The 12,924-nt window shown below is 44.9% G+C and overlaps 1 protein-coding gene across 1 annotated transcript in view; it reads right to left on the bottom strand.

The window, feature by feature from the left end:
* Nucleotides 1-1,337: 1,337 nt before the first annotated feature.
* LOC115188683 (PHD finger protein 14-like) overlaps nucleotides 1,338-12,924 on the bottom strand; it is a 55,101-nt gene continuing 43,514 nt past the window's right edge. The window contains exon 9 of the mRNA XM_029747396.1: nucleotides 1,338-1,397. Coding sequence (XP_029603256.1) covers nucleotides 1,338-1,397 — 60 coding nt within the window. The remainder of the gene's footprint in view (nucleotides 1,398-12,924) is intronic.

Below are 12,924 nucleotides of genomic sequence, written 5' to 3'. Positions count from 1 at the left end.
GAGGGAGAGAGAGACAGACAGAGAGAGATGCTAGGGAGGGAGAGAGAGAGACAGACAGAGAGAGATGCTAGGGAGGGAGAGAGAGAGAGATGCTAGGCAGGGAGAGAGAGACAGACAGAGAGACAGACAGAGCGATATGCTAGGGAGAGAGAGAGAGACAGACAGACAGAGAGAGATGCTAGGGAGGGAGAGAGAGAGAGATGCTAGGGCGAGGGAGAGAGTGACAGACAGAGAGAGGTGCTAGGGAGGGAGAGAGAGACAGACAGAGAGAGATGCTAGGGAGGGAGAGAGAGACAGACAGAGAGAGAGAGGTGCTAGGGAGGGAGAGGGAGACAGAGAGAGAGATGCTAGGGAGGGAGAGAGAGACAGACAGAGAGAGATGCTAGGGAGGGAGAGAGAGACAGACAGAGAGAGAGAGATGCTAGGGAGGGAGAGAGACAGAGAGAGAGATGCTAGGGAGGGAGAGAGAGACAGACAGAGAGAGATGCTAGGGAGGGAGAGAGAGACAGAGAGAGAGATGCTAGGGAGGGAGAGAGAGACAGACAGAGAGAGAGAGATGCTAGGGAGGGAGAGAGACACAGACAGAGAGAGATGCTAGGGAGGGAGAGAGAGACAGACAGCGAGAGATGCTAGGGAGGGAGAGAGCGACAGACAGAGCGATATGCTGGGGAGGAAGGGAGGGGGTAGAAGGGCTAGCTACTCCCCTACAGTCTTCCTGTGATCTGGAGTGCCCATACAATGCTGTTTGCTCCTACTTTACCGTTGCGTAGCCTGGTCATAAGTGTTTTAGCCACAAAATTGTTCAGCAATTGAGGTGTGTTTGATCTTCATTTGCATATAAATCTGGCCAATTATGTAAAAGGCCATTATCAAAAGATTAACTAAACTCACCTAATGCCCTAAGACAGTGGTTCCCAAACCTTTTATAGTCCCGTACCCCTTCAAACATTCACCCACCAGCTGCGTACCCCCTCTAGCACCAGGGTCACTGCACTCTCAAATGTTGTTTTTTGCCACCATTGTAAGCCTGCACTATACATTTATTAAACATAAGAATGAGTGTGAGTTTTTGTCACAACCCGGCTCGTGGGAAGTGACAAAGAGGGGCACAAATAATAATAAATCATTTTGCTTTTTATTTAACCATCTTACACATAAAACATTATTTGTTCATTGATAATTGTGAATAACTCACCACAGGTTGATGAGAAGGGTGTGCTTGAAAGGATGCCTATAACTCTGAGCAGGATTCTCTGAGCGCAGTCCAATCCAGAAATCTGGCAGTGGCTTCCGCTTGTTTCGATGAGGCTCTCTTGTTCAGATATTGGTAAGTGGCACTAGCGGGTCGGGGGGGCAGCGCCCCTGTGACAACAATTTTGGACCCCCTTGTGGCCCCCCTAAATGTGGAGTGTGAAATCACTTTTACATAAGTCATTTTTGCTATCGTTCTTTTTTTACATCCGTTATTAGACAGTGGCAACGATGATGATTATGAACATGGTCTTTTGCCTGCTAATGCCTGCAATGCAGTGAAGAAAATGATATGACAACAATAACGTCTAATGTAACTGGCCCCTCTAACAGTACAACTGGCCCCAGCTTGGCCCCCCCAGTTGAAATGGTCTAGAACCGCCACTGGTAAGTGGACTGGAGGCAGGGCATGAAAGGGATAATGAATCCAGTTGTTTGTGTCATCCGTTTCAGGAAAGTACCTGCGTAATTGCGCACCCAACTCACTCAGGTGCTTCGCTATATCACATTTGACATTGTCTGTAAGCTTGAGTTCAATTGCACACAAAAAGCATACAATGATGGAAAGACCTGTGTGTTGTCCTTGTTAATGCAGACAGAGAAGAGCTCCAACTTCTTAATCATAGCCTCAATTTTTATCCCACACATTGAATATAGTTGCAGAGAGTCCCTGTAATCCTAGATTCAGATCATTCAGGCGAGAAAAAACATCACCCAGACAGGCCAGTCATGTGAGAAACTCGTCATCATGCAAGCGGTCAGACACGTGAAAATGATGATCAATAAAGAAAACTTTAAGATCGTCTCTCAATTAAAAAAATCTGGTCAATTCTTTGCCCCTTGATAACCAGCGCACTTGTGTATGTTGTAAAAGCATTACATGATCGCTGCCCATATCATTACATAGTGCAGAAAATACACGAGAGTTCAGGGGCCTTGCTTTAACAAAGTTAACCATTTTCACTAGTGTCCAAAACGTCTTTCAAGCTGTCAGACATTCCCTTGGCAGCAAGAGCCTCTCGGTGGATGCTGCAGTGTACCCAAGTGGCGTTGGGAGCAACTGCTTGCACGCGCGTTACCACTCCACTGTCTCCCTGTCATGGCTTTTGCGGCATCAGTACTGATACCAACACATCTTGACCACAAGTCCATTTGATGTCACAAAGCTGTCCAGTATTTTGAAAATATCCTCTCGTGTTGTCCTGGTTTCCAGAAGAGGATGTCTTCCTTAATTGACCCCCCCATAAACGTAATGGACATATACCAGGAGCTGTGCCAGGCCCACCACGTCTGTTGACTCATCCAGCTGTAACGCATACAAGCCAGCTGCTTTGCATACTGGCTTGTATGCGAAGCAGTAATTGTTTCAAAACACCTCCTGCCATGTCACTGATGTGTCGTGAAACAGTGTTTGATGAAGTCATTGTCTGTATAGTTTTTTGGGCCTTTTCTCCCAGCATTGTCCCAGCCATATCCACGGCAGCAGGAAGAATGAAGTCCTCCACAACAGTATGGGGCTTGCCTGCCCTAGCCAGTCTGTAGCTCACCGTATAAGATGCTTCTAGCTCCTTCTTATTAATGGTATCTGTTGCTTTTATACATGTCTTACTACTCCAAAGTCGTCTTATTTCTCGCTCAAAAAACGTATTTTTCTGATTTTTCAAATTGGCATGTTTTGTTTCTAAATGTCTCCACAAGAGTGAAGGTTTCATCGAGTTGTGAGATAGTACTTTTGCACATATAACACACTGTGGCTGAGGGAGGGAACTACTCCCAATATAAATGAACCCCAAATCAATGTAGTTCTCATCATTTTTGCGCCTCTTTGATGGTCCAACGTCCCTGTCTGTTGATCGGTGCTTTCCCGGGTTAGGGGGCAGTAGCTCTTCGGCTGCATCAGATTCACAACTGTCATTGTCCATGCTAGCTGGGCTAACAACAAATGTAGAATTACTGATGCTAGCATTGGATGTGCTCGTGGAAGCAGAACAACTTGTGTCGTCGACAGGTGCAGGTGTAGTACTGCTGGTAGTAGCAGTAGTACCCGTAGAGCTGGTATGTGTCTTTATGGACGTGGGCCTTACTTTTTTTAACCATTTATCAATTTTCAAGCAAACGGAAAGACCAGCAGCTACGTCTGGCTACATACGGACCGTTAGTGGAATTCCTGCGAGAGAGTAACGGTTAATGTGATTGGATGTTAATTATTTGACATTGTGTTGTTATTTCACTGAACTCTAGATGGTTTAATTTGATTTTTGACAGTAAAACGAGGCTACTCAGGCGAGAAAAAAACCTCAGCCAAATGTATAGCCCCGTTGGAAAATATAAATGGACTGTTTGAAAATATGAAGAAAAAAATCATTTATATATATATATATATATTTTTTTTTATGTGAATCACATTTTTTCTAACAAAACCACATCGCAATGAGGTTATAAGCTGTCTCAGCATGTCTCAGAGAGTGGTCCTGGGAGCTGAGTACACATCCAGTATTGTAATGGGTCTGGGTGTAGCTGGTGCAGAGGAGTCAGGTGCAGGACAGCAGAGATGAGTAATACACGTAATTTTACTCAAGATTTCCAAAATACAAGACGATAAACCTAGCCCACAATACGGACCGTAATTACAACAAACAATCACTCACAAACAAACATGGGGGAACAGAGGGTTAAATAATGAACAAGTAATTGGGGGAGTGAAACCAGGTGTGTAAGACAAGGACAAAACAAATGGAAAATGAAAAGTGGATGGGCGATGGCTAGAAAGCCGGTGAGGTCGACCGTCGAACGCCGCCCGAACAAGGACAGGGACCGACTTCGGCGAAAGTCGTGACAAGTTTGTAGTGGAGGTGGTTCTGGGAGCTGAGTATACTTCCAGTATGTAGTGGAGGTGGTCCAGGGAGCTGAGTATACTTCCAGTATGTAGTGGAGGTGGTCCTGGGAGCTGGGTATACTTCCAGTATGTAGTGGAGGTGGTCCAGGGAGCTGAGTATACTTCCAGTATGTAGTGGAGGTGGTCCAGGGAGCTGAGTATACTTCCAGTATGTAGTGGAGGTGGTCCTGGGAGCTGAGTATACTTCCAGTATGTAGTGGAGGTGGTCCAGGGAGCTGAGTATACTTCCAGTATGTAGTGGAGGTGGTCCAGGGAGCTGAGTATACTTCCAGTATGTAGTGGAGGTGGTCCTGGGAGCTGGGTATACTTCCAGTATGTAGTGGAGGTTGTCCAGGGAGCTGAGTATACTTCCAGTATGTAGTGGAGGTGGTCCAGGGAGCTGGGTATACTTCCAGTATGTAGTGGAGGTGGTCCAGGGAGCTGAGTATACTTCCAGTATGTAGTGGAGGTGGTCCAGGGAGCTGAGTATACTTCCAGTATGTAGTGGAGGTGGTCCTGGGAGCTGGGTATACTTCCAGTATGTCGTGGAGGTGGTCCTGGGAGCTGAGTATACATCCAGTATGTAGTGGAGGTGGTCCTGGGAGCTGGGTATACTTCCAGTATGTAGTGGAGGTTGTCCAGGGAGCTGAGTATACTTCCAGTATGTAGTGGAGGTGGTCCAGGGAGCTGAGTATACTTCCAGTATGTAGTGGAGGTGGTCCTGGGAGCTGGGTATACTTCCAGTATGTAGTGGAGGTTGTCCAGGGAGCTGAGTATACTTCCAGTATGTAGTGGAGGTGGTCCAGGGAGCTGGGTATACTTCCAGTATGTAGTGGAGGTGGTCCAGGGAGCTGAGTATACTTCCAGTATGTAGTGGAGGTGGTCCAGGGAGCTGAGTATACTTCCAGTATGTAGTGGAGGTGGTCCTGGGAGCTGGGTATACTTCCAGTATGTCGTGGAGGTGGTCCTGGGAGCTGAGTATACATCCAGTATGTAGTGGAGGTGGTCCTGGGAGCTGGGTATACTTCCAGTATGTAGTGGAGGTGGTCCAGGGAGCTGAGTATACTTCCAGTATGTAGTGGAGGTGGTCCAGGGAGCTGAGTATACTTCCAGTATGTAGTGGAGGTGGTCCTGGGAGCTGGGTATACTTCCAGTATGTAGTGGAGGTGGTCCTGGGAGTTGAGTATACATCCAGTATGTAGTGGAGGTGGTCCGGGGAACTGAGTATACATCCAGTATGTAGTGGAGGTGGTCCTGGGAGCTGAGTATACATCCAGTATGTAGTGGAGGTGGTCCTGGGAGCTGGGTATACTTCCAGTATGTAGTGGAGGTGGTCCTGGGAGCTGAGTATACTTCCAGTATGTAGTGGAGGTGGTCCAGGGAGCTGAGGATACTTCCAGTATGTAGTGGAGGTGGTCCTGGGAGCTGGGTATACTTCCTGTATGTAGTGGAGGTGGTCCTGGGAGCTGGGTATACTTCCAGTATGTAGTGGAGGTGGTCCTGGGAGCTGGGTATACTTCCAGTATGTAGTGGAGGTGGTCCAGGGAGCTGAGTATACTTCCAGTATGTAGTGGAGGTGGTCCTGGGAGCTGAGGATACTTCCAGTATGTAGTGGAGGTGGTCCAGGGAGCTGAGGATACTTCCAGTATGTAGTGGAGGTGGTCCAGGGAGCTGAGGATACTTCCAGTATGTAGTGGAGGTGGTCCAGGGAGCTGAGTATACTTCCAGTATGTAGTGGAGGAGGTCCTGGGAGCTGAGTGGCGACCATGCAACAGGGTTATTATGTTGTCTCAGCACATCTCATGGAGTGGTGGCATAGTCCCACTTTCTTCCCATCTTCATGGTCTGCTCTAGTCTGTGTGTGTTAGACATGTAACCTAGCCTACAGTAGGGGGTCCTAGTGAAGTGGCCATCATGCAACAGGGTTACTATGCCGTCTCAGCACATCTCAGATAGTGTTGGCGTCTGAATGTCTATTACTTCATGGCCATCCAGCATGTACTGTGCTGTAGGAGGTCCTTGTAGTGAAGTGGCCACCATGTAACAGGGTTATTCAACTTGGCTCCTGAGTAATGGTCCTATAGAGGTGGTCACTGGGGATCCCAGCAGAGCAGCAATCACAGATCACACAACACTGTTTACTCTCTGCAAATTGGCCCGAGAGGGGCGGCTGGGGGCCCGTGGGGGCCGGGGCGGGCTAGTTAAAGTGATGGAGGTGACTTCTGGTCATTGATTTTCCCTCCGTCTTCAGTTCAGCATCTCTCCCAGCCTACCCGGCCACCACTGGGCCACAGACCGCTGCTACAGCAGTCCCCACGGTCGCGTTTAGCCATCCCCTCTTGCCTTTAAATCACACTAACCTTTGGTTAAACCTGGGCTGTGTGTGAAATACAACCTCCATTTATGAGATGATCATGCTTTAGCCACTTGGCTGGACTGAGAACGAGTCGCTTGTTGAGGCTGATTGATCTGGTCAGTCTTTAAGGTATGCAGGTGCCCTTATGGAGGGAATAGAGCGAATAGTGTAGGGATCATGCACTAGTATAGGGGATTCTTGTTTTCACCTGTGCTAGACCAAGGTAAGAGATTGACATTCAAACTGAGGGGGAAAGGATTCTCAATAGAAAGATCAATAGAATACTAACAGATGATTTTGTTGTTGAGATAAAACCTGATCTGAAGTTAGTTGGTGAAACATTGTCCGGCCATCTCCTCCCATCTCTCATATCAGACGTGTTATAAATGTCCTCTCATATCAGACGTGTTATAAATGTCCTCCCATCTCTCATATCAGACGTGTTATAAATGTCCTCCCATCTCTCATATCAGACGTGTTATAAATGTCCTCCCATCTCTCATATCAGACGTGTTATAAATGTCCTCCCATCTCTCATATCAGACGTGTTATAAATGTCCTCCCATCTCTCATATCAGACGTGTTATAAATGTCCTCCCATCTGTCATATCAGACGTGTTATAAATGTCCTCCCATCTCTCATATCAGACGTGTTATAAATGTCCTCCCATCTGTCATATCAGACGTGTTATAAATGTCCTCTCATCTCTCATATCAGACGTGTTATAAATGTCCTCCCATCTCTCATATCAGACGTGTTATAAATGTCCTCCCATCTCTCATATCAGACGTGTTATAAATGTCCTCTCATATCAGACGTGTTATAAATGTCCTCCCATCTCTCATATCAGACGTGTTATAAATGTCTTCCCATCTCTCATATCAGACGTGTTATAAATGTCCTCCCATCTCTCATATCAGACGTGTTATAAATGTCCTCCCATCTCTCATATCAGACGTGTTATAAATGTCCTCCCATCTCTCATATCAGACGTGTTATAAATGTCCTCCCATCTCTCATATCAGACGTGTTATAAATGTCCTCCCATCTCTCATATCAGACGTGTTATAAATGTTCTCCCATCTGTCATATCAGACGTGTTATAAATGTCCTCTCATCTCTCATATCAGACGTGTTATAAATGTCCTCCCATCTGTCATATCAGACGTGTTATAAATGTCCTCCCATCTCTCATATCAGACGTGTTATAAATGTCCTCCCATCTCTCATATCAGACGTGTTATAAATGTCCTCCCATCTCTCATATCAGACGTGTTATAAATGTCCTCCCATCTCTCATATCAGACGTGTTATAAATGTCCTCCCATCTCTCATATCAGACGTGTTATAAATGTCCTCCCATCTCTCATATCAGACGTGTTATAAATGTCCTCCCATCTCTCATATCAGACGTGTTATAAATGTCCTCCCATCTCTCATATCAGACGTGTTATAAATGTCCTCCCATCTCTCATATCAGACGTGTTATAAATGTCCTCCCATCTCTCATATCAGACGTGTTATAAATGTCCTCTCATCTCTCATATCAGACGTGTTATAAATGTCCTCTCATATCAGACGTGTTATAAATGTCCTCCCATCTCTCATATCAGACGTGTTATAAATGTCCTCCCATCTGTCATATCAGACGTGTTATAAATGTCCTCCCATCTCTCATATCAGACGTGTTATAAATGTCCTCCCATCTCTCATATCAGACGTGTTATAAGTGTCCTCTCATATCAGACGTGTTATAAATGTCCTCCCATCTCTCATATCAGACGTGTTATAAATGTCCTCCCATCTCTCATATCAGACGTGTTATAAATGTCCTCCCATCTCTCATATCAAACGTGTTATAAATGTCCTCTCATATCAGACGTGTTATAAATGTCCTCCCATCTCTCATATCAGACGTGTTATAAATGTCCTCCCATCTCTCATATCAGACGTGTTATAAATGTCCTCCCATCTCTCATATCAGACGTGTTATAAATGTCCTCCCATCTCTCATATCAGACGTGTTATAATGTCCTCCCATCTCTCATATCAGACGTGTTATAAATGTCCTCCCATCTCTCATATCAGACGTGTTATAAATGTCCTCCCATCTCTCATATCAGACGTGTTATAAATGTCCTCCCATCTCTCATATCAGACGTGTTATAAATGTCCTCCATCTCATATCAGACGTGTTATAAATGTCCTCTCATCTCTCATATCAGACGTGTTATAAATGTCCTCCCATCTCTCATATCAGACGTGTTATAAATGTCCTCCCATCTCTCATATCAGACGTGTTATAAATGTCCTCCCATCTCTCATATCAGACGTGTTATAAATGTCCTCCCATCTCTCATATCAGACGTGTTATAAATGTCCTCCCATCTCTCATATCAGACGTGTTATAAATGTCCTCCCATCTCTCATATCAGACGTGTTATAAATGTCCTCCCATCTCTCATATCAGACGTGTTATAAATGTCCTCCCATCTCTCATATCAGACGTGTTATAAATGTCCTCCCATCTCTCATATCAGACGTGTTATAAATGTCCTCCCATCTCTCATATCAGACGTGTTATAAATGTCCTCCCATCTCTCATATCAGACGTGTTATAAATGTCCTCCCATCTCTCATATCAGACGTGTTATAAATGTCCTCCCATCTCTCATATCAGACGTGTTATAAATGTCCTCCCATCTCTCATATCAGACGTGTTATAAATGTCCTCCCATCTCTCATATCAGACGTGTTATAAATGTCCTCCCATCTCTCATATCAGACGTGTTATAAATGTCCTCCCATCTCTCATATCAGACGTGTTATAAATGTCCTCCCATCTCTCATATCAGACGTGTTATAAATGTCCTCCCATCTCTCATATCAGACGTGTGTTATAAATGTCCTCCCAGCCGATGAGTAATGATCCCTATCTTTATTTCAATTTCCTCTCCTCTGGTAAAGCCGGCAGCGTGTGACACTTCATTAAGTTAATTAGGCTAAGTTAATTAGCTACTTTCACAGGTCAAGCCATGAAGCCTCCTGATTGATGGGTCTGTGTGTAAAAGGTAATCATCCTCCGAAATGGGTAGAACATCAAAACAACACCCAAACGTATATTAACTGCAACCCTGCAAACAATTACAAAACACTTAGACTGAGTCCCAAATGGTACCCTATTCTAATAGTTCACTATTTTTGGACCAGGGCCCACATAGAGAATAGGGTGGCATTTTGAATGACTAATAAAGTGCAGAAAAAATAACATTAACTGCAACACCTGTAAACAACATCAAAACACTAGACTAGGTCTGACTCCTATAACGGCTCATATCATCCAATGAAACACAAACACAGTAATGGACACACACAGCAACGCACACACACAAAACCAGCAACTTTGATTTCTTAAACACACAACTAGTGTTAGGTCACGCTAGGAACTAGGAACTTTACAGAAAAATTGCCTTTTTGCACTTGGTCGTTTCTTGGCCTTGAATGAACTGAAGAGGAAAACAGCATAACTCTTTCACGGACAGTAATTGCAAAAGTTTGAAGTCTTTTGATGACAAGTCTAAAGTGTATCTAAAGAAGCTCTGCCCACACACTAACCCTCCGTCCCCCCGCTGCAGAGCGTTTCAACTGCTTTAACTGCTGCCTGGGCAACTTAAAGCTGCTGGCAACTGCCTCTCCTCTCCTCATCTCCGGGCTCGATACATTACAGAGGCGTCTAGCGAGAGAGCAGGCAGGCAGGCCAGTGGTGCCGTGGCCACGAACACGATGCAGGGTGTAAAATAAAGCTTTAAACAAGCCCCCCTCGGCACCACGGCGGCTGAGTAACGGGCTCTGGAATGAAAGGCCATCCGTATATTACGGCATGACTGTCACTTTATTACTGGGATCTACTGGACCAGGACCTGGGGTGACAGGGGAGGCAGGGGGGCTGTGGTCTTGGTCAGGCCCCAGGTTTATCTAAGCCAGGCAGGCAGGGAGAAACAGAGACCCGTAATGAACTCCAGGCTGCATAATAAATAATTGTATCACCCTGGCCTAGTCGCACGCACGCACACGCACACACACACACACACACACACATACATACACAAACAGAAATGTGTGCGACTGCTGACACCAACGAGCGGATTCCTACATACAACCATAAACCGCCAGAGACCGTTTGTTTTTTCTCCACTCCTAATTTCAAGACGCGGGGAAAGACAATTCATAATACAACAGAGACATCACAGTATTAATCAAGAGAGACAAACACTCTGATACCCAGAGAGAGGATGGATGGAACTTAGAGAGCATGGCTACACGTGGAGTCCACAATATCATGGACCAAACTCATCAAGTCAAATGTTGCTACTACGTCAACCCAATGTTTGGATCAGACTAACAGTTCACAGACTAATCTGTGTGCTTTATTCAAAAGACAGCGAAGACATGAACACAGTGCAACGCACTGTCAAACAAATATTTGTTGTTTGAACTAAAAAAAAAGACAAGTTAAAAAGGTGCATCAACTATTTGAAGCTTAATCAACTTAAAATATTGTGTAACCTCATCTTACATTCAGTTTACTTTGACTCACTGGCTGGCTCCTGTGTCCCTACTCCCAACCTACCTACGGTCTCTCCTTCAGGTCCGTTCTTCCTTCCGTATTTAATCTCCTTCCAGTCAGTCAGTCAGGGCGGGAGGGACAAGTCAAATTCCACTTTGCAGCACGTTCTGATAATCTAGCTAGAGCTACATCTTTCCCCCACTGTCAGACCAACAGGCTGACACAGCTCTGTGTGACCCACCCAGGCACCCACCCCCCTTGGCTCCTCTCACCACGTAAATCACATTTGAGAGTCGGTCAGGTATGATTCAGCTGCACTTAAAAGTTGCCATTTAAAGCACCATTCCTTTCCCACAGTCACAAGCGATTCACAGCATGCAGCAGTGGCTTGGCATTTACAAGCTGCATATTATAGAATAACTTCCCTTAAATTCTGCTCTCATCTCCCAGAGTGCAAAGTCGAGGCAATTATCTCCAACACTCACTTCCGCCCATTACCGACTTAATACCTCAAAACACATTACAGGTTTTTAGAACATGTGTGTCTTTTATAAAAAATAGGAAATTGTGGCATTCGTACAAATAAGCTGAAGGTATGTAATGATTGTGAAATGTTTTGACAAACACTTTTATCATACACTGTTGCTCAGACTTGGATTCACATGATTACTCAATGAAATAAATGGAAATAGCTAAAAGTTTGACCATTCAGCTATAGTCGATATAGTTTGATTTTAGAAAAAATTTAAAAAATTTACATTTGAGTCATTTAGCAGACGCTCTTATCCAGAGTGACTTAAAGGAGTAATTCAGGTTAAGTGCCTTGCTCAAAAGCACAGACAGATTTTTTACCTAGTTGGCTCAGGGATTTGAACCAGCGCCGTTTCAGTTACTGGCCCAACGGTCTTAACCACTAGGCTACCTGTGCCGCTCAAATCTATTCAGTAACAAGAAACAGACACATTACACTATATACAGTGGGGGGAAAAAGTATTTGATCCCCTGCTGATTTTGTACGTTTGCCCACTGATAAAGAAAGGATCAGTCTATAATTTTAATGGTAGGTTTATTTGAACAGTGAGAGACAGAATAACAACAAAAAAATCCAGAAAAACGCATGTCAAAAATGTTATACATTGATTTGCATTTTAATGAGGGAAATAAGTATTTGACCCCTCTCAATCAGAAAGATTTCTGGCTCCCAGGTGTCTTTTATACAGGTAACGAGCTGAGATTAGGAGCACACTCTTAAAGGGAGTGCTCCTAATCTCAGTTTGTTACCTGTATAAAAGACACCTGTCCACAGTAGCAATCAATCAATCAGATTCCAAACTCTCCACCATGGCCAAGACCAAAGAGCTCTCCAAGGATGTCAGGGACAAGATTGTAGACCTACACAAGGCTGGAATGGGCTACAAGACCATCGCCAAGCAGCTTGGTGAGAAGGTGACAACATTTGGTGCGATTATTCGCAAATGGAAGAAACACAAAAGAACTGTCAATATCCCTCGGCCTGGGGCTCCATGCAAGATCTCACCTCGTGGGGTTGCAATGATCATGAGAACGGTGAGGAATCAGCCCAGAACTACATGGGAGGATCTTGTCAATGATCTCAAGGCAGCTGGGACCATTGTCACCAAGAAAACAATTGGTAACACACTACGCCGTGAAGGACTGAAATCCTGCAGCGCCCGCAAGGTCCCCCTGCTCAATAATACATATACATGCCCTTCTGAAGTTTGCCAATGAACATCTGAATGATTCAGAGGACAACTGTTGAAAGTGTTGTGGTTAGATGAGACCAAAATGGAGCTCTTTGGCATCAACTCAACTCGCCGTGTTTGGAGGAGGAATGCTGCCTATGACCCCAAGAA

This window comes from Salmo trutta, unplaced genomic scaffold, assembly GCF_901001165.1.
Source record: "Salmo trutta unplaced genomic scaffold, fSalTru1.1, whole genome shotgun sequence".
Classification (NCBI taxonomy): Eukaryota; Metazoa; Chordata; class Actinopteri; order Salmoniformes; family Salmonidae; genus Salmo; species Salmo trutta.
Note: the sequence above shows the minus strand (reverse complement) of the source record. Positions and strands in the feature narration are given on the sequence as shown.